This window comes from Pezoporus wallicus, unplaced genomic scaffold (genome assembly GCF_028554395.1).
Source record: "Pezoporus wallicus isolate ANWC-B61680 ecotype Strahan unplaced genomic scaffold, APGP_CSIRO_Pwel_v1 contig_10426, whole genome shotgun sequence".
NCBI classification, from domain to species: domain Eukaryota; kingdom Metazoa; phylum Chordata; class Aves; order Psittaciformes; family Psittacidae; genus Pezoporus; species Pezoporus wallicus.
This window is the reverse complement of record NW_026636432.1, coordinates 46734-74422: the sequence shown is the minus strand read 5'-3', so window position 1 is coordinate 74422 and position 27689 is coordinate 46734. Positions and strand designations below refer to the sequence as shown.

The 27689-nt window shown below is 60.6% G+C and overlaps 1 protein-coding gene across 3 annotated transcripts; it reads left to right on the top strand.

Moving 5' to 3' along the window:
- Positions 1-1067: 1067 nt before the first annotated feature.
- On the top strand, positions 1068-25502 carry MAST3 (microtubule associated serine/threonine kinase 3). Of its 3 annotated transcripts, none has more exons than XM_057400289.1 (28): positions 1068-1185; positions 3753-3784; positions 13305-13393; positions 13648-13720; positions 13899-13919; positions 14903-14981; positions 15894-16051; positions 17004-17079; positions 17186-17395; positions 17475-17576; positions 18569-18701; positions 19205-19272; positions 19617-19702; positions 19836-20044; positions 20259-20397; positions 20620-20752; positions 20863-21028; positions 21290-21391; positions 21665-21787; positions 22110-22219; positions 22366-22502; positions 22673-22905; positions 23014-23214; positions 23298-23524; positions 23634-23756; positions 23908-24044; positions 24208-24389; positions 24501-25502. In XM_057400289.1, exons 1-28 carry the CDS (start codon positions 1147-1149, stop codon positions 25493-25495), a joined length of 4383 nt encoding a protein of 1460 aa, XP_057256272.1. In that variant the 5' UTR covers positions 1068-1146; the 3' UTR covers positions 25496-25502. The 3 variants fall into 3 exon arrangements, with proteins under 3 accessions (XP_057256272.1, XP_057256271.1, XP_057256270.1); XM_057400288.1 differs by lacking the exons at positions 1068-1185; positions 3753-3784 and adding exons at positions 5525-5586; positions 6069-6158; XM_057400287.1 differs by lacking the exons at positions 1068-1185; positions 3753-3784 and adding an exon at positions 8226-8402.
- Positions 25503-27689: the final 2187 nt, after the last annotated feature.

Sequence of the window (27689 nt, the reverse complement as noted above, 5' to 3'; positions counted from 1 at the left end):
CAGGTCTCACTTTGACCAAAAGCAAAAGAGAAAGCACCCGAAATATCCCCCTTTTCTGCCGGCAGGACTCAGCCCAACCCTGCCCCGGCTGCACCGCGTGCCCTCGGCACGCCACGTGCCCCAGCCTGTGAGAACCGCAAGGTAAGCAAAGATGTCTTGGGGTTTTGGGGGGGGTGTGCTTTATTCTTTGCCATGTTTTTGATCCCCTGCCCGAGTGGGTCTCGAGTGGCTGCTCCAAGGTTGGGGTGTGGGGTTCGCAGCAGTGTGAGTGCGCACCCACGCCAGCACCGGGCTCCTGTGCCCATCCCCGGCACAACTTGTCCCCTGCAGGCACAAACAAAAGCCCCAGTGAGGAACGTGTTGTCACTGGGACAGCGCTGGCAGCCGCGTGATGGGACGGGTGACCCCGCGATGCTGGAGCCGGGTGGCACCGAGGGCCGCGCACAGAGTCCCCTTGTTCCCACAGAGAGTGTCCCCTTGTGTGGCTTTCGCTCGGGGCAGCCACGGCCGGAACATCCCTGCACCGGGACAGTGCTGCTGGGACCCCTCCATCGCACTGCACGGCCGGGGTGAGGGTACAGGAGGTCCCCTGGCACCTCCTGTGTGCCCAGGTGGGGGTACAGCCAAGCTGTGCCATGCCAAACCAAGCCATGCCAGCCTGTGCCATGCTGCAACACACAGCAGGGCTGGGCTGGGCTGGCTGGGCCATAGCACGCTGTATGTAGCATGCCGTGCCAGGCTGGGCCATGCAGGACCATGCCATGCCAAGCAGGGCTGCGCTGGGCACTGCTAGGCTGTAAGGACTGCGCTGTGCCATACCAGCCATAGCACAGACCAGGGCTGGACCGCACCGAGCCAGGGTGGCTCTTCTTGTGTCAGTCCCAGGCAGTGCCATGCCGCACTGAGCCAGGCAGCCTGCGCCAGCCCCGTGCTGTGCCACGCTGTGCCGTGCCAGCCCCGTGCTGGGCTGGACCCATCCAACAGGGCTGTGCCAGCCCCATCCGCGCTGTCCTGCGCGGGGCCACGGCAGCCTCCGCCGCGCTGTGCCAGCCCCGGGCTCGGTGCTGATGCGCGTCCGGTGACGCGGCGGGGCCGCTGGGCGGCGCCCCGGGCGGAGCGGGCGCTGCGGGAGGCGGCGGCGGCGGGATGGACGAGCCCAGCATCCTGCGGCGCCGGGGCCTCCAGGTGAGCACCGGGGAGCGGGGAGGAGCCTCCCGGCAGCGGGCACGGGCAGCGGGTCCGGGGGGAGCGCAGCTGCGGTGAGGTGGGTGCCGCGGGTGCGAGGTGGGTGCCGCGGGTGCGTGTGAGAAGGGTGCTGCGGGTGCAAGAGGTGGGTGCTGGGGGTGAGGGATGGGTGCTCCGCTTGTGTGTGAGAAGTGGGTGATGCGAGTGGGAGTTGGGTGCCCTGCGGGTGTGCGTGTGCTAGAATTGGGTGCTGTGTGTAGGAGTGGGGTGCTCTGGGTTGGGTGCCCCTGAGAGGTGGGTGCCGTGTGTGAGCAGCGTGTGATGGGGGCACAGGAGCTGAGCACCCAGTGGCAAGAGCAGGGCAGGGTATGAGCCCCAGCCACACTCTGTGGGGTGCTGGAGTGGCTGCACCCACTTGTGCAGGGGCTGGGGGCTCCCATGAGCGCACCATGGTCCCTCCAGCCCAGCGCACGATGCTGGTCTGTGCCAAACTGCTGTGCCAGCACTGATTTACCCCTCCAAAGAGCTTCCCCTTCCATCACCCCGTGTTCTGGCAGGCCAAGGGTATCGTCTTCGCCTACCCTGTGCTTAGAGGGGTGACAACCACAGCCCCCCCCCCCCAGCACACAGAGCCCAATTTTCTGGGTGGCCTCACGCCTCCAGCCCCATCTGCGGAGCAGAGCCGCAGTAACGGGGGCCTGGCCTGAGCTGCCTGGGCGGTTGGAGGATGCACGGTGCTGCCTTCATCCAAGCTGGCAGTTCCACGGGGCAGGCGCGCTCCGCTGCACGCTCAGCCCGGGAAGGAGCTGCGTGGGAGCTGTGGATGCAGGCATGACCATGGGCTCCGGGGCTCTTGGCTGTGGGTGTTGTTCCTGGCATTCCCCATTGAGAACAGAGCCGTGGGCCCCAGCCGCATGCCCACATCCCCATGAGGGCTGACAAGGGGCTCCCACCAGGGAGCTGATCCCAAAGCACTGAGCAGTGACACCGTCCCCAGTGCTATCCCCGCAGGGATCAGCTGATGCTTAATCCTGGCTCCCTCCGGGACGTGCTGATGGGAGCTGTGCTGTGCTGGATGAGCACATCAGGCACATCGTGGGTGCTGGCCCTGTGGTGCTGCCCCTCAAGGATCCTTCCCAGGGCTCTCGGGTGATGCTCTGCCTGTCCCTGAGCATGCAGCATGGCCAGAGAGCCCACGGCAGTGATGGGTGTTGGGTGCCACAGGACCACTCTGCACTCCTGCACCCATAGATGAATGGGGAGGCAGTGTTGTGGAGTGTGGGGGACAAGGGTGTCTGTCCTCAGTGCCACTGTCCCATCTGCACATGGCTGAGCAGTAAATACCTCAGTGGGACCCTTCTCTGCCCCGGGTCTGGTGGCCCCGGGTGTGGGTGAGGATCAGGGTGGGTGACAGCAGAGCTGGGTGAGGGTGCTGGGGTGGGGGGGGGCTTGCTCCATGCAGGGACCCTGCACCCCCTTCCCCAGCCCAGCTCTGGGGTCACCCAGTGCTGCTGGGTGCACTGAGACGCAGGCACCCACTTCCTGCACTCACCCCTGCCTCCAGCACCCGCCCCCAGCACCTACCCCCAGCACCCACCCTCGCCATCCCGGGGCACACAGACACCCGTGGGCTCGGGGAATGCGGAGTCCCTGTGCACCCAGGCATGATGTCACCGGTTGCCATGGCGATGCTGCTGCATCACTGCGTTGCAGCGCTCCCCAATCCCGGGATTTCCGCAGGGGCTGCGTGGCGTGGGCACTGGGATGGGGCACGGGTGCTCAGGGGCAGTGTGGGTGCTGCCGTCTGTCCCCATATGAGGAGCTCTTGCCCGTGTCAGGAATGTGTCTAAGCTGCTTAGGGGTGCCGGGCAGGTGGGCACCGGCGGTGGGTGCGGGATCAGGGTGATGATGGGGTATTAACCACCACATGCACCCACCCCATGTGCCAGCATCCTGCGGCATGCCAGGGCACAACCGGCCCCTCACACTGTGCCCGTGGGGTCTGTGCCACTCTGTATGGCACACAGGTGGGCACTGGGTCTGTGCCACAGCCAGCCAGTGTCTGCCACACCGAGAGGATGCTGTGGGATGGAATTCCTGCTTGCACAGCTGCCCTTTGCCCTGTGCCTGCAAGCAAACAGCCCTTGCAAGAAATATTCCCAGTGGCTGGAAAAATAAACAGCGTGGGGACACCCAGCTGCTCCCCACACCCAGGGCTGGGGGGACAGGGTGGGGGACAGGGCACAGCCATCACGCCGATACCACAATGCAGCCACGCAGTTGGGTGCTGCAGCCTCTCCACCACCCTTGTGCCCTCAGTCCCAGGCCTGGCTATGGGACCACCAGCCCCGGGGCCTTTGGAAGGAGGTTTCCCCTTGTGTTAATGCTGGGCAGAGTGGTTTGTAACCCTCACCCAGCACAGCAGAGCTGGGGCACAGGGAATGGGGCCCGATCCTGCAGTGCCAGGCAGTGGGGATGCTGCCAGGGGGTTGGCAGGAGGTGGGGGTCCCAGGTGTGGGCACCATGGGGCCATGCTCTCACCCTGCTTCTCCCTGTTCTCGTTGCAGAAGGAGCTGAGCCTGCCGCGCCGAGGAAGAGCGTAAGTCCCCGAGCTCAGCTGCCCGGGATGGGGGTCACTTGAGGGGGGGGGGGGGGCATGGAACAAGGCACCAGCACCATGAGGGGCAGCGGGGATGGGTCTCACATGCTTCTTGTGCCCAAATCCGGGGTGGCATCACCGTGTTCTCTGATACTGGATGGGCCCAGCTGTGTGTGCGCTGCGGTGCACTGGGATGTACTGGTGCTCCGCTGCAGGGGTGCTGGGCTGTGGTAGGAGGCAGTTGTGAAGCTGTACTGGGGTGGGCTGTTGGCGTGTGTTTGGGGGTACTGGGGCTGTTCCAGGGTGGTTTTGGGGTGTTGCGGAGGAAAGGCAGGAGGGGTTCTTGGCACTGGGCTGGTGTTGTCAGGGGTTACAGGGCTGCGTGCTGGGGGACATGCTTGGGAGGGCGCCAGAGGGATGCTAGGGACATGCTGGGGCTGCATTAGGGGTTCACTGGAGCCATACTGGGGCAATACTGGAAACTGTGCTGGGGCTGCACTAGGGGATCACTGGAGCAATACTGGGGCTCTGTGGGATGCACTGGGGCTGCATTAGGGGTTCACTGAAACCATACTGGGGCTCTGTGGGATGCACTGGGGCTGCATTAGGGGTTCACTGGAGCCATACTGGGGCCCTGTGGGATGCACTGGGGCTGCATTAGGGGCTCACTGAAGCTATACTGGGGCTCTGTGGGATGCACTGGGGCTGCATTAGGGGTTCACTGGAGCAATACTGGGGCTCTGTGGGATGCACTGGGGCTGCATTAGGGGTTCACTGGAGCCATACTGGGGCTCTGTGGGATGCACTGGGGCTGCATTAGGGGTTCACTGGAGCCATACTGGGGCCCTGTGGGATGCACTGGGGCTGCATTAGGGGCTCACTGAAGCTATACTGGGGCTCTGTGGGATGCACTGGGGCTGCATTAGGGGTTCACTGGAGCCATACTGGGGCCCTGTGGGATGCACTGGGGCTGCATTAGGGGCTCACTGGAGCCATGCTGGGGCCCTGTGGGATGCACTGGGGCTGCATTAGGGGTTCACTGGAGCCATGCTGGGGCCCTGTGGGATGCACTGGGGCTGCATTAGGGGTTCACTGGAGCCATACTGGGGCCCTATGGGATGCACTGGGGCTGCACTAGGGGTTCTCTGAAGCCGTACTGGGGCCCTGTGGGATGCACTGGGGCTGCATTAGGGGTTCACTGGAGCCATACTGGGGCTCTGTGGGATGCACTGGGGCTGCATTAGGGGTTCACTGGAGCCATACTGGGGCCCTGTGGGATGCACTGGGGCTGCATTAGGGGTTCACTGGAGCCATACTGGGGCCCTATGGGATGCACTGGGGCTGCACTAGGGGTTCACTGAAGCCGTACTGGGGCTCTGTGGGATGCACTGGGGCTGCATTAGGGGTTCACTGAAGCCGTACTGGGGCTCTGTGGGATGCACTGGGGCTGCATTAGGGGTTCACTGGAGCCATGCTGGGGCCCTGTGGGATGCACTGGGGCTGTACTGGAAGCTGTGCTGAGGATGCGGTGTCTGAGCACCAGCAGCGCATCCCGGGCACGGTACGGACCTGATCGTGTGCGCCGCGGGTGTGGGGGCTGCCGAGCCGAGCCGAGCCGCAGGGGCGGGCCCGGGCCCGTCGGGCCGAGCAGGGATCCCCGCCGGGGCCGCCGCCGCCGCCGCCCGCCCTCGGGAGCCGCCCAGCGCGGGGGCAGCCGGGGCGGCGGGAGCGGAGCGGGGCGGCGGCGGCGGCGTCATGAAGTCGCGGCGGGACAGGTTGAAGATCCCCTCGCTGACCTTGGAGTGAGTCGGAGCCGGGGCGGGGCTCGCCGGTACCGGGAGCGGGCTACGGGCGGCAGCGCCCCGGGGCATCCCCGTCCTGTTGCATCCCCCGACCCGGAGCACCCCCATCTCGGAGCATCCTCATCCCGGTCCATCCCGCTGTACCCGCACCCCCGCGCCGCTGGGCCCAGCCCTTCCTCCTGCATCCACAGCCCCGGACCCCACCGGGAGCATCCTCCGTGCCCCGGCAGGACCAGACCACCCGCTGTCTCTCCAGCAGCCTTAGATCCCGCAGCGTCCACGCAGTCCCCTGTGCTCCCCGCCCTCCTCCCCACCCTGCCTGGGCCCCCCAGCCCTGGTCCCCCCCTCCAGCCCTTGTCCCCTCTACTCTTTGCCCCTGGCCCCATCGTCCCCCACCCCAGCCCTCCCGAGGGGGCTCTGACTGTGCCACCGGGGTGCCCACGGCACCCGCTGACACCGCACCGGCACGTCTTGCCTTGCAGCTTGTCACCGAGCAGCCAGAGCCCGACGCTGCTGAGCCCCTGCAGCCCCTGCAGCCCCTGCAGCCCCTTATTAACCCTGCACCCCTGGAGGTAAGACCCCCCCCAAACCCTCCCTGGACACCGCAGCTGCCAGCTCTGGGGAACAGAGTAGGTAGAGGTGGAGTTGGGGGCTGCAAGGTGGGTCCCCCCCCCACCTGCCGTGCCCTGAGGGTCCTCAGAAGTGGTGCTGTCTTCTGCAGGGCACTTGGGGCAACATGGCTATGGTCTGTCCCCAGCCCTGTGCACCCCAAAAGTGTTCTGGCCATGCTGGTGGGCCCCATCTCTGCAGCCAGCTCCCGCTTTGGGGAACCCCACTGGGAACACCATCACTGTAGCACAAGCTTTGGCACTGAGCATCCTTGTTTTGAGGAGGGATCACCTCGAAATAGGATCAGGGATGGGCACTGTGATGGGAGCAGGGTGAGAGCGGGGGATTGTACCTTCACCCCTGGGAAACCTCCATCGCCACCTTTTCTGCTCCCCCATGGGGGAAGAGGAGGGGGGGCTGTTCTGTGGGATGGGTGTTCTCCCCCCCAAATGGCACCAGCCCCTTGCAGTGCCCTGATGGGTGCTGCTGTCACAGAGGCGGGTGGCTGGACCCTGCTGCGTGTGCTGGCTGTGCTATGCCTTGGGGACAAGGTGCAGCGGGTGTGCTGGCACCCCACAGTCACACCCTGGCCCTGTGCTCCGTGGCACCTGTGGGGCAGAGCTGTGGCCTGCCCAGCACCCATGGGTGCTGCTGGGTGCCTCCATCCATCTGCTGGGCGATGGGGCACCATCGGGGAGCTCTGCTGCTGCTCAGCAACAGGCAGAGCCATTGGCTGCGGGCAGACAAGAGGCAGGGTGCTGCCTGCACCCTGCCTGCACATGGGGGTCCATCCCTGCCACCACTAGCCCTGACTGGCCACCCCTTGCCCACAGTGGCTGTGGCATGTGCGGAAACATGTGTGGCCATGCGGTTGCTCAGCTGAGGCCTCGGGAGAGGGGGCGTTTTGGGGATGCTTGGGGTGGGGACATGATGGGAACGAGGATGAGGATGAGGATAATGGCAGACATTCTGGCAGCATCCCTGGCTGCCTCCACGTGCTGGCATCTCGAAGCTGCCCGGCACAAGGCAAAGGGAAGCGTGGTGCTGCCGTGTTCGGTGCTGTCCTTTTGCCTTGCTGAAACCCTGCCCAAGCCCATGAGCATCAGGGTTCCTGGCTGTGGCACTGGCCGGTGAGCATGGCAGTGCCACCCTATGTGGCTCGGGATGGGGACAGTGCTGCCACACAGGGTGTTGTCACTGGCACTAAGGAGGATGGATGGCTCTGGGTCTTTGCTCAGGATATCCCCCGTTAAATGCAAAAGCTGGAGTGGGACAGTGACTGCGGGATGCTGCTGGGTCTGAGCATGGTGTCCCATGGGTGGCAGGGTGCTGTTAGGGGGGTACTCCCCCCTGCCGAGGGAGCCCCAGGCTTTGGGCCACCTCTGATGACTTGGAGGGGGGGGATTCATGCCCCTTGAATGCATCAGCATCGGATGCTGTATCTCCATGGTAACCTGACCCCATTTGGGGATGCTGCCCTGTCTCTATGGTAACCTCAAGCCTCATTTTGGGGTGATGCCCCATCTCCGTAGTAATTCTGACCTTATTTTGGGGTGCTGCCCCACCCTCTGAACCCCTTTTTGGGTGATGCCTTGTCTCCATGTTAACCCTGCCCCCATTTTGGGGTGCTGCCCCTCCTATGTGGCAACCCTGAGCTCATTTTGGGGTGATGCTCCATCTCTGCGTTAGCCCCGACCCCAATTTTGGGGTGATGCCCCACATCTGTGGCAACCCTGAGCCCATTTTTGGGGTGGTGCTCCATCTCCATGGTAACCCCGACCCCATTTCGGGGTGCAGCCACGTCTCTACACTAACCCCGACCCCATACTGGGGCGCTGCCTCGTTTCCATGGAAACCCCCCCTTCCATTTCCCCTCCTTTTGGGGGTGCTACCCCTGTCTCCATGGAAATCCCGGCCCCGTTTGGGGGCGCTGCCCGTCTCCATGGTAACGGGAAGGGGCGGGCGGCAGCGGGCGGTGGCGACGGCGGGAGCCCGGCCCCGGTCGCGGTCCCAGCCCCGGTCCCAGCCCCAGGCGCGGTCCCGGCCCCGCGCGTCCCCGGCGGCGCCGCTCGGCCCTGCCGGTGGATGCGGCCGGGCCCCGGCGGGACCGAGCCACCCGCGATGTCGGACCCGAGCTGCTGGGGAGCGGCTCGGCCCGGTTACCGGAGCCAGCGGGCGGCCGGAGCCCTGCTCCAGCGCTCCAAGAGGTACCGGGCGGCGGTGGGGCCCTGCACCGGGGGTGCACCGGGTTTTGGGGGGGGGGCCCGACACCGTGCATGGGCGGGTGGGTACCGGAGTGAATGGGGGGGGGAGGCTGTGTACTGGGGTGTGGGGGTTGTGGGGGGTCTTTGCATTGTGGGGTGCACACTGCAGTGTGTGGTTTGGGGGGCTGTGCACTGGTGTGTATTGGCTGGGGGGGGTCTTTGCATTGTGGGGTGCACACTGCAGTGTGTGGTTTGGGGGGCTGTGCACTGGTGTGTATTGGTTGGGGGGCTCTTTGCACTGGGGGGTGCACATTAAGGTGTGTGGTGGGGGAGCTGTGCACTGGTGTGTGTGGGTTTGGGGGGGGTCTTTGCATTGTGGGGTGCACATTAAGGTGAGGGGGGCTGTGCACTGGTGTGTGTGGGTTGGGGGGGGTCTTTGCATTGTGGGGTGCACATTAAGGTGAGGGGGGCTGTGCACTGGTGTGTGTGGGTTTGGGGGGGTCTTTGCATTGTGGGGTGCACATTAAGGTAAGGGGGGCTGTGCACTGGTGTGTGTGGGTTGGGGGGGGTCTTTGCACTGTGGGGTGCACATTAAGGTAAGGGGGGCTGTGCACCGATGTGTGTGGGTTGGGGGGGGGTCTTTGCATTGTGGGGTGCACACTAAGGTGTGCAGTGGGGGCTGTGCACTGGTGTGTGTGGGTTGTGGGGGTCCTTTTACTAGGGGGGGTGCACAGTAAGGTGTGTGGTTGGGGGGGGGCTGTGCACCTTTTTTTGGGGGGGTGCAGTGCACTGTGGATGTATCAGAGGGTGCTTTGGTTGGGAGCCCAGTGCTGTGGGGGTGCAGAGTTGAGGGTCCCAGGGCATCGGGTGACACACGTTTTGGGGTGCTATGTGCCAGACCTAAGGCTGGGGGGGGGGGTCGGTTGGGGTTCGTTGCATGTCTGGGGAGGGCATTGCATGCACAAGGGGGGAAATACCCCTGTGAGCCCCTGTGCTGAAGTGGGCACTGCACTGATTGCACATGTCCCATGCCAGGGTGGGGGTCCCCGGGGTGCCCAGGGGTGGGAATAGGCCAGTCCCTTGCAGCCAGCCATGGGCAGGGCTGGGGGGGGGCAAAGGTCTCACATACCCTTCATCAGTGGGGCTGGGGTAGTGTCAGGGGCTGCTGCCTAAATAGGGTGCTTGAGGGGCTCCCCCAGCTCTCCAGCTGCAACACAAGGCTTGACCTAAGCGCGTAGATGGGATTTGTCCCCAAGGAAGGGGGCAGGCAGCGCTGCCAGCCCTGGCAAAGGTGCAAGGAGCACCCCCAGAGCCCCAGGGGTGCGGGTTGGGAAAGCTGGCACCTCCATCCAGCAGGTTTGGGGTGCTGGAGCCAGCCCAGGCATAAAACCCTCTCCCAGCTCCACAGAAATCAGGTGTTTAAGACAGCGCGGAGGCAGAGGGGAGAGATTCCCATTGTGAATGTCTTTTAATATGACTGTGGGCTGCACAAAGCACCGTGGTTGCTTAGCAAATGGATCCAGGCAGCGCCGCTCCCAGCCCGGCTTCACCTGAGCTCTAGGAATTGCTGCTGCCAACGGGTGAAGATGGGCCTGGGGACCCTTAATGAATAAGAAAAGGCCTTGGATGAGGCTTTCCAAGCTGGGGTGGGGGGGTCTGGGAGGGATGTGTAATGGGAGAGATGATCTAGGCAGTCATCTGTGTCCAGCTGAGCATGATGAGGTTGTAATTCTCATAAAGGGCAGAGGATTTGCTCGTCTTTGGTATTCCTAGAATCCACAGCGAGAAGCAGCCTGGCCTATTTTACAGTGGGCAGGAAACGTATGATGTGATTTAGTGGGATTAAGAGGTCTGAGGGATCCTAATTTCCCCACGGAGGGATGCAGGGATGGCCAGTGCGGGGCAGGACAAACAGTGCTTCGACGGCTGATGGGGCTCTTCTGCATGGATGCTGCCCCCACCATAGAAAACCATGCCAGGGGAAGTGATAGGTACCATTTCCCATCCGCTAACAGGGACCTGTGCCACAGGGACGTGCAGGGATGCACCCCGGCCTGCAGGGCAGTTTCTTTAGGTTGTTTTCCTGCAATGCAAAGAAATAAAGGCTCTTCCCAACTTGTCACCCCGCGATTCCCTGCGGGCCTTTGGGATTTGGCTCTTGGAAGGTGCCTGGCGCGGTGCTCTGGGGGGGGGTTCATCAGTGTAACCGCAGTGCCAGGCTGGGGGGGGGGGGGGTGAGGGAGCAGAGCAGCTCTGCAGAGCGATGCCGGGTGCTCGGGGGGAGCTCGTGCCAACGCAGCGTGTTGCATTTCACCATGCAGAGCCTGGATCCCAGCATCCCCCATCCCAGCCTCCATCCCTGGAGGCAGCCGAGTTCATCGCCGTGTCACAAGCCACAGAGCAGAAATGTCATGGAGAAACTGAGGATGTAGTGCTGGGTTCGATGGGTTTCGATGTTAAACTTCTCCCAGTGGGAACCGACTTTTCCAGGACGTGGTGATCCATGGCACTTCCCCAAATCTGCCGGTGTGTGAGCGCCAGGCAGCCAGTTTTAGGGGGGAGAAGTTGTCTACAGCCATGTACAGAGGGAGCTGGGAATGCCAGCTCGTGCTCCTGATCACGCAGCCGGGAGTGGATGCCCTTTGAGACTGCGCCTGCTCCCTTATCAGCCTGACCCTGCCCATGCTGCTCCCACCACCGTGCACCAACTTCACCCCAAACACCCGGATTCTGCCTGGGGTTCACCCGTGCTGGCATCTGCCACACGGTGCTCTGGGAGGTTGCAGGGGTTCGGATCCTGCGGGATGCTGCACTCCCTCCGTGCACCTCCCAGAGCTGACTCCCAGCTGGATCCTGGCAGAGCCATTTGCCAGTTAGAGACAGCAGCGCTGTGCTGTGCAGCCGGATCCTGCCCTTCCCACAGCTCCGAGGAGGCAGCCTGCAGGAAGCTGCCGCGTTTTCCCCTGTCTCCTGCCTGTGGACACGTGCAGTGCCGAGGCTGGGTGCTGCTGTGGGTGCTGGCAGGGTGGTGGGAGATGCCGGTTGCTCCTCGCAGGCAGGTGCCGCGGCTGCTCTGCTCCAGGCTTCGGGGTTGTGCCGGCTGCCACACGCTTCCCACATCCTTTGACATCAGTGCAGGGTGGCAACGGCAGCGCCGAGGCCGAGGCAGCCTCAGCGTTGAGCAGGAGATGCTGACAGCGATTTTCCACTCCATGTTTGGTACCAAAAACGCAAGTAGGTGATGGAGGCAGAGGGCAGCAGCCCAGGCTCCTGCCTCCGGGGCTCAGCAGCTCTCCTCCGGCCCCGAGGCTTGTTTCTAGCCCGTGGTTGCTGCGTGCTGAGGGATGGGAACCAGCTGGAGCTGCTGCATCAGGCAGAGGGGGGGTTAAAGTGGCGCAAGCCGGTTGTGGAGCCGAGGGTGGAGCGCACGGAAACAGGAAACGTCGCCTCGCTCCGTGTCACCATTACTGCCCCTTGCTCCGGTCAAGGTTTGTTTTCGCTCCCAAAATGAAAGCAAGCGAGGAGGAGCAAGCCCCTCATCCCTCGGGATGCTCCCGCACACACGCACGGGTACCTACCCCCTGCTCCCTGCAGCAGGGGCATGGGGAAGCGGAGCCAAAGCTGGGTGCTCGCGGTGCACAGAGCTCTGCTGGGGCGGTGGAGCGGGTTCTCTTGCCGTGCCTCGATTTCCCACCCAGCACAGCAGAGGCTGTGGTTTGCTCTTGCTCCGTGCTGGGCTGTGGGTTTGCAGCTGTAGGAGCCTGCGTTGAAGCAAGAAAAGCAAACGGAGGGGGCCGGGCAGGGGTGGGATGGGGTGGATGGGTGGCGGAGGAAGGGTTCTGCCAGCCTGTGCCCAGGCAGCCAGGAAGCCACCAGCATCCTGGCCTGTACCAGCACCAGTGCAGCAGCAGGGCCAGTGCACTGAGCACTGGTGAGGCTGCACCTCGAATCCTGTGTTCAGCTCTGGTCCCCTCACTGCAAGAGAGACCTTGAGGTGCTGGAGCGGGGCCAGAGAAGGGCGATGGAGCTGGTGCAGGGCCTGGAGCACAAGGGTGATGGGGAAGGGCTGAGGGACCTGGGGGGGATCAGTCTGGAGAAGAGAAGGCTCAGGGGGGACCTGATTGCTCCCTACAACTGCTTGACAGGAGGGGCTGGGCTCTGTCCCCAAAGAACAACGGATAGGACAAGAGGGAGGTGAAGGGGTGCTGTGTGTCATGTGTGGCTGTGCATCCGTTCCATGTGCATCCATCTGGAGGGGCAATGGGTTGCAAAGCACTGTCCTTTGCACCCCAGATACCACATCTGGGTTTGGGATATGAGGAGAATCCCTTTACTCCGGGTTCATCCTCTTGATTTTGTGGGTATGTCTCCTGTGGTGTGAAGTTAAACCATGTCCTCCAATGAGCAGCATCCACCTGTGTTCGCATTCCCAGCCTGGGGAGGAAATTCAGCCCTGTCTTTGCAGTCTCATGGGGTTGGGGACCAACTGACCTCTCTGCTATGACATGGGGACCACCGAGTGTAAAGGGGTTATAGGAACTGCGGGGGGGGGTATGTGCATTTTCCACATGATGGAGCAGGTCAGGCTGTGGCCTCTTGGCATTTCCATCACTTCCTCCTTTTACATCCCTTTTTCTGTTCCTGCACACGGGGCTGCCAGCCTCTGAACCTCCCCACAAGCCCAAAGCACACGTGGCACCTCCACAACACGCTCTGTTGTTAAAAATAACCCCTTAGCCCATCCCTGGGGATGGATCTTCCCTGCGGCAGGAGATCCATAATCGACAGGGTGATGGCAGCCGTGTCCCTTGGCACAAGCATCACGTACAAGCTCCTACATGTCCGAGCCCATCCAGTCCTGCCCGTCCTTTCCTTCCCCAGATTAATCCCCTGTTTCTTCCCTAGTTGCCGAAGCAGCAATAGGAAAAGCCTGGTGGTGGGCACCCCCTCTCCGACCCTCTCACGGCCCCTCTCCCCGCTCTCTGTGCCAACAGGTAAGGAATGTCCCAGGGGATGGGTTGAGCATCTCCTAAACTTACCTGACTCTTTTGGAGGATAACACTGCTGCTTCTGCAGCACCTTGGCAGCAGCAGCAGGAGTTACCAGCTCCTGCCCATGGGTGCCTTTGCCAGGAGGGAATAACATGGGAAGCGACTTACCCACTCATTCCTCTGACGGGGCACCCTTGGCATGCTGGGCATCACATCGGGGGGGGACCGGGGTGACTTTTCCCCCTTTCTCCCCATAGCTGGGAGCAGCCCCTTGGACAGTCCACGCAACTTCTCTGCCAGCACCTCCATCAACTTCCCCTTCGCTCGCAGGTGAGCTCCTGCCCCGCTCCCAGACCTCTATTCTTCACTGTTAATGATAACCCCCCAGCTGAGGCTGTTCTGCTCATCTCAAGTGATTTGGTCTGATTCTTTGTCCCCTTTTTCCTCCCTGGTTTTTGGTCTGCTGCTGTTTGCTCTGCCCTGACACCGGTGCCTCCGACCACTCCAGCCATGCTCCTCGGACTGACAGGTACCAGGGATAGGCTGGAGCTCCATTCCGGGGTTGTATCTGCCCCACATCGCACAGCCCTTCTTTGTGTGCATCCCTGGGCAGGATATTTTGCTCTGAGACCAGGCTCCCTGCAGCTCTGGGAGCAGAAATATCCCTGCTCCCACCATAGTGACCCCAGCCATGAGCTCAGACCTGCTTTGAGCACTCCCAATGGATGCTCATCCGTGCTCCCATGGATGCTCAGGTTCCCTTAGAGGCAAATCTTCCTGTGTCCCCTCCCCACCCTGCACTGCTGCAGAGGCAGATGCCGAAATCCTGTTTAACTAATGAATTAATTGCACCATGGGAGGGGGGGAACAGCTGACTTAACCCATCGATCCTCACATGGAAAAAGGCCGGAGGCTCCCAGATGGTTTTCACACCAAATACATGGTGGTGCCAGTGCTGGACCCAGCACCCTGCCTGCTCCCGCTGTCCTTGGCCCCACACGGGAAGCAGCAGCAGGAGGTGAAGGGCCTCATCTTGACCTGGCCATTACCCCGTCCATTAGAACCATCTCCAAGAGGAAGCATTCGCCTGCGTAGGAGCAGTTCCCTTCCTGTTTATAACCGGGCTCCGCTCCACGGTGCCTGTTGTCTCAGGATGGGTCCTGAGGAATGCTGATGTCTCATAGAACAATGTCCCACAGGGTGGATTTTGCTCTAAATCAGATCCTTGCCGCTTGTTGGAGTCTTTTTCTCCATCTGAAACAGCCACCCCAGCACTGTCCCTCCACGAGAACCCTGCTCACTCTCACTGCTGGGGTTGCAGAGCATCCCCCCTTACCTCCAAACCCCTCTAATTTCACCCTATTTCAGGCCATTCCGAAAAGAGGTTTCGGGGCTTTATTATTCAAGCCAAACCTGCACCCTCTTCCCCATCCTTATCACTCTGACATTGTTTATTTGCATTTAGAGGTTGTTGGTTTTTCCTGTATGTGACTGGCACGTTTGCACTCACAGGGCTGATGGCAGAAGGTGGTCACTGGCTTCGCTACCCTCCTCTGGCTATGGGACCAACACCCCCAGCTCCACTGTCTCGGTAACATTTGCTTTCTCATGGTAGAGGCAAGAAGAACCCAAAACTCTTGATTTTTGGTGAAATGCCTCTCAAGCCTGTTGGTTCCTAGGCAGCCCCTGTGTTTTCTAGAGGACCATGTGCTTTAGCTGCAGCTTGCTTCCCAAATCGGCTTTAAAGAAAGCTGTAGAGCTTGGCTAACAGCTTACAGCATCCCTAAGCACTAGAGCATCCCTGGGCTTTACAGCATCCCTGGACATTGTAGCATCCCTGGGTGTTACAGCATCACTGGGCATTGCAGCATCCCTGAGCACTAGAGCATCCCTGGGCATTGCAGCATCCCTGGGTGTTTCAGCATTGCTGGGCATTTCAGCATCCCTGAGCAGTAGAGCATCCCTGGCATCACAGCATCCCTGGGCATTACAGCATCCCTGGATATTGCAGCATCCCTGGTTGTTACAGCATCGCTGGGCATTTCAGCATCCCTGGTTGTTACAACATCGCTGGGCATTTCAGAATCCCTGAGCACTAGAGCATCCCTGGGCATTGCAGCATCCCTGGACATTGCAGCATCTCTGGGTGTTACAGCATCCCTAAGTAGCACAGGTCAAGAGCACACAGGGCACATCCCAACTGCGCAGGGATATGGCAGGACAGGAGCTATCCGGGATGCTGCAGATACAAGGGATGGGGCTCAGTGGAGCCAGACTGGGAGAGCTGGGGGGTTTGGGATGGGAGCGGGCAGTGCAGATCTCCCTGGGCTGGCCTTGCCATCTGTATTTCACATCACCAAGCACAGAGCTTGTTGCCTGGCAGCATTTCCAGCCTCCTAAGAGGCTCCAAGGGGTATTTTCCTGCCAGACTTGCTGGTTTCCACCCCCTGACAGGAAGCGAGGCTGCGTTTCCTGATCCCCACCATCTCTTCCCTCTTTCCAGTCATCTTCGTCCTCCCAGGAGCGCCTGCACCAGCTGCCGTACCAGCCCACCCCCGACGAGCTGCATTTCCTCTCTAAGCACTTCCGCAGCACGGAGAGCGTCATGGACGAGGAAGGGCGGCACTCGCCTTGCCTGCGCCCTCGGTCCAGGAGCCTGAGGTACAGCACCCACCACGAGGAGCACCCACGGTGATGGCAGGGGGATGGCGCAGCCAAAGCATCCTCTGCCCTCCTGTGACCTGTTCCTGACGGGTCCCAGTCCTGCTAAACCCATCCCAAGGTTTTTGCCTTGCTGGGGTAGTGGGGAAGATGGGGCTTGAGGGTGTAGATGCCCCGTCCCTGGGTGTGTTCATGGTCCGGTTGGACGGGGTTCTGAGCAGCCTGATGCAGTTGAAGATATCCCTGCTTATTGCATGGGGTTTGGCCCAGATGGCCTTCAAAGGTCCCTTCTAAACCAAACCATTCCACGAGCATCTATGGTTCTGTGATCCTAAGCGCTGTGAGTTTGGGCATTAGGGTCTGGTTCTCAGCATCCTCTCGGCTGTTGGGATGTGCCATTTCTCTCCTGGCAGCAGACAACACCTGAGAGCGAGGTTTCCTGGGGCTGAAGCTGGAGAAAGTGGGGTTTGTTCCAAAAGAGTTGGTTTGCAGCTTCTCGCTCAGTAGAGCCTGGGAGAGGCAATGTCGGGTGAGGGTAAGAGAGAAGCTGTGTTTAATGAAGGTCCCTGCATCCACCACGGGTTGGTTGGGGTTTATTTTGCTGGTGAGCTGCAAAAAGGGCAACGGTGGCAAGAAACGGTGGGATCCAGAGGAAGGGAAGGAGGAACTCATTCTTCAAAGCCAAGTGACTGATGCACCAGCTTCTCAGCTCTGGATTTGCAAGTGACTTGAGTTTGGAGACCTGGGTTTGTGGGCGGTTCACCTTCCCTGGACCAGATCCATGCAGGATGGGAGGGATGCTGCTGGAAGTGGTGGCTGCACTCAGATGAGCTTTAACAACTTGGGATAGGTGTTAGAAGGAAGGAACAAATTACTCTTCAGGGGTAGTAGCTATTTGCATAGGTGTAAATGATTTGGACCTCATAACACAACTGGTTTCCTCCCCCTGCAGCCCTGGACGGACGAGTGGAATGTTTGATAATGAGGTGGTGATGATGAACCATGTCTACAAGGAGAGGTTCCCCAAGGTAACCGCTCGGAGTGCGCGCATGGGGACACGTGTTCCCAGGCAGCACCATCCAGATGATCCTTGAGGCCCCTTCCCACCTGGCATTGCCTGATTCTGCCTTGCAGGCCACGGCCCAGATGGAAGAGCGTCTGCAGGACACCATCACCAACTTCTCTCCCAGCAGCACGCTGCCGCTGGCAGACGGGGTGCTGGGCTTCATCCACCACCAAATCATCGAGCTGGCCCGTGACTGCTTGGCAAAGTCCCAGGGAGCTCTCATCACCTCCCGCTACTTCATGGAGCTGCAGGAGAAGCTCGAGAAGATGCTCCGGGATGTGAGTACGGGGCAGTTCCCTGTCCCATGTCCTCCTGAGGCCACCGAGCGATGCCTGACTTGGGTCTCCTCCCTGGCAGGCTCAGGAGCGTTCAGAGAGCGAGGAGGTGAAGTTCATCGACCAACTGGTGAGGAAGCTGCTGATCATTATCTCCCGTCCTGCGCGCCTCCTGGAGTGCCTGGTGAGACATGGCAGGTCCTGGTGTCGTGGAATCAGAGAATAGTCGGGGTTGGAAAGGACCTTAAGATCATCCAGTTCCAACCCCTGCCATGGGCAGGGACACCTCACACTAAGCCATGGCACCCAAGGCTCTGTCCAACCTGCTCTTGAACACCGCCAGGGATGGAGCATTCACAACCTCCCTGGGCAACCCATTCCAGTGCCTCACCACCCTGACAGTGAAGAACTCCCTCCTTATATCCAATCTAAACTTCCCCCGTTTAAGTTTGAACCCATCACCCCTTGTCCTATCACTGCAGTCCCTAATGAAGAGCCCCTCTCCAGCATCCTTGTAGCCTCCTTCAGACACTGGAAGCTGCTCTGAGGTCTCCATGCAGCCTTCTCTTCTCCAGGCTGAACAGCCCCTGTGTTCTCAGCCTCTCTCCATACAGGAGGTGCTCGAGTCCCCTGATCATCCTCCACCCAGAGAGGAGGCTTGCCATGAAGCACAAGGCATCTTCTCACCACCCTGCCTGGTCCACGATGGGAACTGCTCCTCATCATCCAGGCCAGGCTGTAGCAAGGAGCTAAGACCAGCCCTAGCATTCCAGCTGTGTCTGACAGAGGAGAAGCTGGTTTTCCCTAGTGGAGCAGGGAGGAGTGAACTTGGAAAGTTTTATCATCCATTCCAAGGGGGTTTCTTTGGCTGTTGCACCTCACCTTTGTGTTGTGGTTCCTGCAGCTGGAGGAAGGAGCCATGGCAAAGCGTGCTCCTGGTGTGGTCTCCTTGGGTTCCCCTCCAAGGCCAACCCGTGGGGCTACGTTTTTTTGCCATCAACTCTTTCCACGGGGAATGATGGGGGAATGATGCTAGAAACAGGAGCAGTGCTCAGCCTTCTCCTGCACGCATCCAGAGCCTGTCCCCAGTTACAGGTGGCCCCCCACAAGGCTTCAAGGAAAGGTTTAACTTTGCAAAGCCTCTCTGCTAAACCGTGTGCGGTTTTCCCCATCCAGGAGTTTGACCCGGAGGAGTTCTACCACCTCCTGGAAGCTGCAGAAGGACACGCCAAAGTTGGCCAGGGAATAAAGACCGATATCCCCCGATACATCATCAGTCAATTGGGGCTCGTCAAGGACCCACTGGAGGGTAGGGAAGTGCTTAGGTTGGTCGCCCCAAGGTCTGCAGTGGGGTGTGGGTCCCAGTTTGGGCCATTGGTGAGCGTGAATCAGCACTGGGAGGTGGCAGAGGGACCAGCAGAGCTGCGCTGGTGTCGTAGGATGGGTCCCAGCAGGACCAGGGTGACGGTGTCCAAGACTCCTGGCCAGCCCCACATCCCTCATTATTGCTCCCAGTGCGTTCAGCAAAGCAGATTAAGCTCAAGAACACTTAATCCATAGGAAGCCACGGCCTTGTGGGGAGAACCATAATCCCTGAGGGACACGGGAATGACCAGGACAAAACAAATTCTCTCAATGTTTGACCTCGTATCCAGCCTCTTAACGCCATCACCCGAATTCCTCCAGCTCGGGCAAAGCACATGGCTAAATCCCTGTGGGATCCCTGAGTTTGGAGAGCGAGTGGTTGGTGGGGGGGTTATTTTGGTGAGGGTTGAGCATGAAGGAGGTGAAAACCATCCCTGTCTTCTGCAGAGATGGTGCAGCTGGATCACTTCGACAGCGGGAACACCATCACGCCAGAGAACGATGATGCCTGTGAGGTGAGCACGGTCCTACCTGCATGTCCCATGTGCTGCCCCCGGCTTCGTCCTGCCTCACCCCACGCCAAGGCTCCTTGCAGCAGCTCCTCTGCTATCTAGGGCTGGGAGATGTTAGTTTGGGCTGTCCCCAAGGGTGGCTGCTGTGTTCAGGTGTAAGACCTCACAGTCCCTCCTCTGGCTTCTTGAGTGGACTCTTGACATGCAGAGCATCTCGGTCTTCTGGCTTGGGGTTTATAGCTGGAGAGGGCTCAGGGAGGGATGCCCGCTGGCAGCAAGGAGCTGATGGTGCTCAGATGAGTGCCAGCGTGCTGGGATACGTTAGAAACCTCCTGTGTCTTCTTCAGAGCCAGCCTTCAGCCACCGCTCCTCGGAGGAAGCCCTGCGAGGGTGACTTTGAGACCATCAAACTGATCAGCAACGGCGCTTATGGGTGAGTTGGGAAGTTCCTAATGCTTGTCTCCATCTGCAAACCCCTACCAAGTCCTCCCTCGCTGCACCCTGTGCTGATGGTGGTGAACAGATGGAGAGCACATGTTGAGGGCAAGCGTTTTGCTGTCTCCTAGGGCCGTGTACCTGGTGAGGCACAGGGAGACGCGGCAGCGCTTCGCCTTGAAGAAGATCAACAAGCAGAACCTCATCCTGAGGAACCAGATCCAGCAGGTGTTTGTGGAAAGGGACATCCTCACCTTCGCAGAGAACCCCTTTGTGGTCAGCATGTTCTGCTCCTTCGAGACGAAGCGGCACCTCTGCATGGTGATGGAGTATGTGGAAGGTGAGGGAGGACGGGATTCCGGGCTGGCTGGTGCAGGGAGCATCAGTGTCCGAGCATCAAGGCCACCACCTGGGCTTTGCTCTAGGGAGCAGATTGGAAAGCACGAGCAGATGCTTCTGTGATCCTGAATGGGAGCCTGCTTGGCAGGAGAGGCTTCATAGCCCTGCCTGATGATCTCCCTGCCTCCTCTGAGCCCCTGTGTGTGTCCCCACAGGGGGGGATTGTGCCACGTTGCTGAAGAACATGGGCCCGCTGCCCGTTGACATGGCCAAGATGTACTTTGCCGAGACGGTTCTCGCTCTGGAGTATCTGCACAACTACGGCATCGTCCACCGGGACCTCAAACCTGACAAGTGAGGATGTGTGTCAGGTCTGAGCAAGGATGGGGTTGGGTTTGGATGGGGAAGGGAAAGGCACTGATCCAAGCCAAGGGGATAGGGCAGAATGAGGTTTTGGTGCCCAAATACTTGCTTCTGTGCTGTTGCACCAGGACCAGGAGTCCTGGGGTCTGGCTGGCCCTGCTCAGGTCCCAGAAGCAAACAGCATCATTGTGGGGCATCCGTCTTCTCTTGCAGCTTGCTCATCACCTCTATGGGCCACATAAAGCTGACAGACTTCGGTCTGTCGAAGATCGGCTTGATGAACATGACCACGAACCTCTATGAAGGGCATATGGAGAAGGACACTCGGGAGTTCATGGACAAGCAGGTACGAGGTTCTGCCCCACTTGGCCACTCTGCTGTCGCTAAGGACCGGGATAGCCTTGAGACCTGCTCTAGAGGTCACTGGAGAGGTGTCAGCCACTGCTTCCCATGCAGGTGTGTGGCACTCCGGAGTACATTGCCCCAGAAGTCATCCTCATCCAGGGCTACGGGAAGCCCGTTGACTGGTGGGCCATGGGCATCATCCTCTACGAGTTCCTGGTGGGCTGCGTCCCCTTCTTTGGAGACACCCCCGAGGAGCTCTTTGGGCAGGTCATCAGTGGTGAGTGTTGGTGATTCCCACTTCCCAGCTGCCATGGCTCGTCCTTAGCTCATAGAGAGCTTCAGTCCTTCATTCATACCCAGCTGAACAGCAAAGAGGCTCCTCAAGCTTTGCTTTCCTGCTTTGGGAGCAGGATTTCATGTGCTGCAGCTCCCGGGGGACTTTCCTCTTGCCTGGAAGCAGCTTCTCCTGCAACCTCACATCATCGCAACCCACAAACTCTTCCGGCCACTCCAAACTCCTTTTCCTTTTTCCTTGCAGATGAAATCATGTGGCCAGAAGGGGATGAGGCTCTTCCTGCGGATGCCCAGGACCTGATCACCCGCTTGCTGAGACAGTGTCCCCTCGAACGCTTGGGCACTGGTACGCATGGCAATGCCTGGGTAGGACTTGAGGGGTGACCGGGCACCCCAATTTAGATCAAGCTGGGGTTGTGCTGAAACCAAAGCCATGTTGAGGATGCTCAGAGGAGGTCTGCTGCTCGGGGTTCACCCCAAGAAGGCTGCACAGGGCTCCGGTCCCTCCTGGCTTAAGCCATTTGCTGTGCATGGAGGAGAGACGGTGCCATTTGGGATGGGAGTGGGAACATCCCAGATCCTGCCCTCTCCCCCTGACGTGGGTTTCTCTGCCTGGCAGGGGGTGCACATGAGGTGAAGCACCATTCCTTCTTCCTCCACCTGGACTGGAACGGGCTGCTGCGGCAGAAGGCCGAGTTCATCCCCCAGCTGGAGTCGGAGGATGACACCAGCTACTTTGACAGTGAGGCCAAATCCATCCCTTTTTCCCTCTGCTCTGTCAATCCGTTATCCCAGTTCAGATGCTCCTGTGGGATGGAGGAGGTGGAAAACTCCTGGGTGAAGCTGGTCCCCTCACAACTGAAGTCACAAACCAGATGCAATCCTGTTTGCAGGCTGCTCAGTCTTACCAAAAACCTTCTCACCCCAAAACTCCCCAGAGAGCTGGGACTGGGCTGTCAGCCTCAGTACAGCTCCCCATGGTTGTAGGTCCCAGCAGGGTCAGGCAGGACGCGGTGTGCTGCGGGCAGCGTGCCAGCTCTGCCCGCTCTGGCTCTTGTTTTCAGCTCGCTCTGAGAGGTACCAGCACTTGGATTCAGAGGATGAAGAAACCAACGATGAGGAATCATCCGTGGAGATCGGGCAGTTCTCCTCCTGCTCCCATCGCTTCAGCAAGGTGCTCCAAATCCTCCTCCGGCATCCGCAGGGAGAGGCTTTGGCACTGCAGCCGGCACAGCTGTGCTGAGCATCGGTGTCTTGGCTGATGCCGGGGAGCCTGGATTCCCAAATCTGCTCCTTGCTGACGGCTCGTCTCCTCCTCAGGTGTACAGCAGCTCCGAATTCCTGGCGGTTAACTCCAGCCTCAGCGTCTCATCCTCCGACCGGAGCCACAACGAGGACAAGGAGGACAGGCACTCGGGAGATGAGGACAAGAGCCGGCTGGCGGGCACTGAACCCCGGTGCGTGGTGAATTGAGGGATGCAGCATTGATACGGGCTTGTACCGGTGCCAGGGGCTTGTGCCGGCACCGAGGGTTTGTGCTGGCACCAAGGGCTTGTGGAGGTGTTGGTGATGGTGGCCCCCTCACCCGTCTCTGGTTGTCCCAAGCCCTCCTGCTGTCCCCATGCAGGCTCCGCTCCTGGACATCCTGCAGCTCCACACCGTACACCTCCCGGCAGGAGCGGAGCCGCAGCCCCACTGCGCTGCCCAGCACCGTCAGCCTGGACACCATGCCCAAGTTTGCCTTCTCCTCGGAGGATGAAAGTCCTTGCGTGGCATCCTCCAAGCCGGAGAGACCCAAGTTTGTGCTGGGAGACCCTGACGCAGGGACTGGTGGTGTGGTGAAGCCGTCAGTGTTATCTGGTGTGTGGGCGATGCCAGTGTGGAATGCTCCGGGACCTACCGAGGTGCCCACGTGGCTTGGGGTGGCTTTTCCACACCCCCACATTCTCCCTCCTCCCTTCTCCACAGCCGACCTCGTCAGCCTGAACCACATCCGCCTCCGAAGCAACAGCACCGGCACCAAAACCCCAGCTCCACGGGGCCTGGAGCCGGGTGGGAGCCGCCGGCTGAGCAGCCAGAAGGATGTGCCGGACAGACAGAGAGCCTCGCCGGGCAGCCGCGTCCCCAAATCCGCCTCTGTCTCAGCCCTGTCCCTCATCATCACATCAGGTCCGTGCCCTGCATGCTCTATCCTGCCGGGTGCCCGTTGCCAAGTGCTTTTCAGATGCTGAGCCGGCTTCTCCTGCTTGCAGATGACTTCGGTGGAGGTGCCCTGATGAGCCCCATCTCCCCCCACTCCCTCTCATCCAACCCTTCTTCCCGTGATTCCTCCCCGAGCCGAGATTCATCCCTGGCCATCGCCAGCCTGCGGCCCCCCATCATCATCCACAGCTCGGGCAAGAAGTACGGCTTCACCCTGCGCGCCATCCGCGTCTACATGGGTGACAGCGACGTCTACACCGTGCACCACATGGTCTGGGTATGTGGGGAGGGACCGGTAGCGCCAGGCACCAGGTTTCCCAATGGGAAAACCCTGGGAGGAAACTCAGGCTTTGCATCCGAATGAAACCTTGGTCTTTTGCTTGCAGAGCGTGGAAGAGGGGAGCCCGGCGCAGGAAGCGGGGCTGAGAGCGGGTGACCTCATCACACATGTGAATGGCGAGTCAGTGCTCGGTTTAGTCCATCGGGACGTCGTGGAGCTGCTGCTGAAGGTAGGTGACCAGAGCCACGCTGCTTGCCCAGGACCAGTGCATCCATCCAGCAGCTCTCCGGCGTTGCCTCCACCAGCAGCCAAGGCAGGAGCTGGTTTGGATCCGGTGCTTGGATCCAGCGCGCTGCAGTGATTCGTTCCCCATCCCTCAGAGTGGGAATAAAGTGGCCCTGAGGACCACGGCCCTGGAGAACACCTCCATCAAAATCGGCCCCGCGCGGAAAAACAGCTCCAAGACCAGGATGGCGCGGAGGAGTAAGAAGAGCAGGAAAAGGGACGGCCAGGAGAGGTGGGTGGAATTGGGCTGGGATAAAACGGCCTTTGTCCTGGTGTGTGCCGTACCGAGGGGGTTTGCTCTGGCTCTGCCATACTGTGGCGTCCAGCTTGGCAGACTCAGGGCCACCAGCTTTCTTCCTTTCCCCACAACCCCTTTGTGTGTGTCCCCTCCCCAGGAGAAAATCCCTTTTCAAGAAGATCTCCAAGCAGTCGTCGGTCCTGCACACCAGCCGCAGCTACTCCTCGGGCCTCCATCACTCGCTGTCCTCCAGCGAGAGCCTTCCGGAGTCCCCCACACACAGCGTGTCCCCCGGTCCCCCCACTCCCTGCCGCAGCCCCGCTCCCGACCTGCCCTCAGGTACCCCAACCTCATCCAAGACGGGATATCTGCTCTGGGGCAGCGCGGTGTGGGTGCCGTGTGCCCCCCATCGCCGTCCCTCACGCTGACCTGTTTCTCTTTGTCCTGCAGATGCTGTGTCCCCACAGAGCACCTCTCCCTCCTCCAGCACCCCAACGTCACCCGCCGGCCACGTGCGCCCCAGCTCTCTGCACGGGCTGGCACCCAAACTGGGTGGGCAACGCTACAAAGTGGGACGTCGCAAATCCACCAGCAGCATCCCCCCCTCGCCCCTCGCCTGTACCCCTTCCTCCGTCCAGCGCCCACCTTCTCCCCAACGTTCCCCATCTCCACTCCCTGGGTACCCCAAAACCCCTCATTCCTTCCAGGGGAAGACCCTGTCCCCCCCCACCATCGTCCGGCAGAGCTCCCGGCCCCGCAGTGCTGATTGCCCCCGCTCCCCGCTCCTCAAACGTGTCCAGTCAGCTGAGATCGTCACCATCCTGGTGGAGAAGAAGACCGGCAGTGGCCGCAAGCTGGGGCTGGAGATGCCCACCATGGATGGGGAGGCCATCGGGGAGGGTGAAGCCCCGGGGTACCCCGGGGAGCACGGTTATCACCCCGCTGCCAGCTCCCGGCTGGCCGAGAGGCACGACCGGGACCAGGAGGTGGTGGTCATGCGACGCTTGAACCTCTCGGAGCGCCGGGACTCCTTCAAGAAGCAAGAAGCGGTTCAAGAAGTGAGTTTTGATGAGTCGGATGCGGTGTCGGCAAGTGAAGACGGTGGCAAGGGCGAAGCTGGGCAAGGGGTGGGTACCGAGAAGCCAAAGCCCAGCTCGGTCCCACAGATCGCGGTGCAGGGCTCCGAGAGCGACGAGCAGGAGCTGGCGGTGGCCGAGTGGGAATGCCAGGGCTCCTACCCCATCCGCAATGCTGAGGAGCCCAACAGCAGCATCACCTTGCGGTGGCGGGATGGATGCGAGCATCCGGACCATGGCTCCCAGCAGCACTGGAACTGCAGAGAGGGAGCAACCGGCCCCCGGCAACCCCTGCGGGGCCAGGGGCCATTGGGTGCTCAGCACCCAGCACCCCGGAGCAGCGCGTGGAGCGGGACCAAGCACCCTTGAGCCCCCACGCCAGGAGGGTTCAGGACCCCTGCAGCATCCCACCGCCTCCCGAAAATCCCCATCCCCTGTGGTGTATCCATGGCGAACATCCCTGGAGCCATCGCGGACGGGCTGTGGCTGTGCCCTGGCACTTGGGCTCCCCCGAAGGCTTTTTGTACCCCTCGAGAGATGCTCTTATTTTTCTAGAGACGCGGGAGCTTTGCTGGCCCCGACCTTTGTGTACAGCAAAGACTCGATGCAAAGAGTCCTCAATTAATTTATTACTTTTTATAAGCTAAACGGGCAGTGCAGGACCGGCGCAGGGTCCCACACGGCCCCGGGGAGGGCGAGGGGGGGGGATGTGTGTGTCCCAGGCTTTTCCATGCAGTTCCCATCCTGACCACATGCTGTTTTCTAACCCGCTCGCTTTTCCCCACTTTTTAACTTCAGTTTCAGCTGGAAAGACCCCAGTTGGGGGGGGGGGTGGGGGGGTGGGGTGGGAGAATTGTAGGAGTTTAAATGAAAAAGCCCAAGCCAACCCCACAGCGACATTCCCCAGTAGTCGCAGTCCCAGCTGGGATGCAGAGGGGTGATTTTATTTGCATAGGGTTCATCATGCAGTGATGCAGATGGTTTATTCATCAGAGGAGAGCGGATGTAAAGGTTTTAATTGGTTTATTCAGAGCCTTTTGGAGCCCCCCAGCTCCATCAGCCCTTCCAGGTGGGAAAAGCAGAGACCTCCCCTTGGGGGGCAGCAACCGGGTGCAAATCTCAATGGGGTTTTTAGGGTTGGCTTTGCTCTTTGCATCTCTTCCACCACCACGTTCCGTGGTGGCCATCGCTCAGTGCATACAGATATCCATAAAAAGCCAGTATTCCTGGCAGCGCCTGTTCTGCTGCTTCATTTGGCATCTGGAATTCCCCCCCCCCCTTCCCTCCTGTCGCTTTTTATCCAACAAAACTACGGCTCAACCCGGCCTTTCCCTCCCATTTCTACTGTTTTCTATGATATAAACGTTCCCATTTGATAGTGCATGTTCCAGCTTCCCCCCCCTCCGTGCTGCCGTTTGCTGCCCTGGTGCTGGTGCTGGGCATCGGGCATCCCTGTGCCGCCACCAACGGGCACATTCCCTACCCTGGAGCAGCGCGTTGGATTATGTTGTGTGCCTGTGGTTGGTGCCAGGTCCCGTCTCCTGTTTCTCCCGTTTAAACCGGTGCCCTTTAACGCCAACAAATGAGCAGCCAGAGCGGCTCGGTCTTTCCTTTGCTTCTTCCTCTATTGTCTGTACAAAGGTCTGGGAAGGCAGCGGGGATGTGGGGAGACATCAGGCACCCCCTGCACACCAGCACTGTGGGAAGGGGGCTTGGCTGTGCACCAGTGGCATGGATATAGTGGGAAAAGGAATTCCTGAATGGAAACTGTCTCGAAAGCCGAGGGGACCGTGTGTTCTGCACAGCGCCCAGCTCTGCTCTTACCTTCAACAAGGTTTATGTTGTATTAAAATTGTTTCTTGCAATGAGCCCTGACGTCGTGTCTGCAGCCTAGGGGCGCGGGTTTGGTGTTGCCGGCACCAGACGATGGGTACCAGTGCTGGGTATAGTGCCCAGTGCCCACCTCAGAGCCAAATGCAGTGCCTTGTGTCCGTGGCAATGCTGCCCAGTATGCCCCATGCCCGGAGCAGTCCTGGTGCCCACTGCACTGCTCGTGCCTACTGCAGTTCCAGTGCCCAGCACCGTGTGCCATGCCCAGCATCTGGTGCAGTCCCAATGCACAGTGCCGTGTCCTATGTCCAGTGCTATGCCTGGTGCAGTCCTGGTGCTGTGCCCATGCCCCGTGCAGTCTTGGTGCCCGCTGCCGTGGCCCGTGCCCGGTGCAGTCCTGGTGCCCGGTGCAGTGCCCCAAGCCCTGTGCAGTCCCAATGCCCAGTGCCATGCCCAGTGCCGTGCACCATGGCCAGTGCAGTGCCCCATGCCCGGTGCAGTCCCAATAGCCAGTGCCATGCCTGGTGCCATTCACCATGGCCTGTGCAGTCTTGGTGCCGGTGCTGTGCCTGGTGCAGTCTCAGTGCCCGGTGCAGTGCCCCATGCTGGGTGCAGTCCCAATGCCCGGTGCCATGCCCTATGTCCAGTGCTATGCCCGATGCAGTCCTGGTTCCATGCCCCATGCCTGGTGCAGTCTCGGTGCCCTCTGCCATGCCCCAAGCCCAGTGCAGTC

Bases quoted from the DNA above. Each gene is read 5' to 3' on its own strand.
- MAST3 (XM_057400288.1), top strand. From the start codon at position 5,540: ATGAAGTCGCGGCGGGACAGGTTGAAGATCCCCTCGCTGACCTTGGA. The intron at 20,045-20,258 runs GTGAGGGAGGAC...GTGTCCCCACAG, and splicing joins GGTGATGGAGTATGTGGAAG to GGGGGGATTGTGCCACGTTG. The intron at 21,788-22,109 runs GTGAGGCCAAAT...TCTTGTTTTCAG, and splicing joins TGACACCAGCTACTTTGACA to CTCGCTCTGAGAGGTACCAG.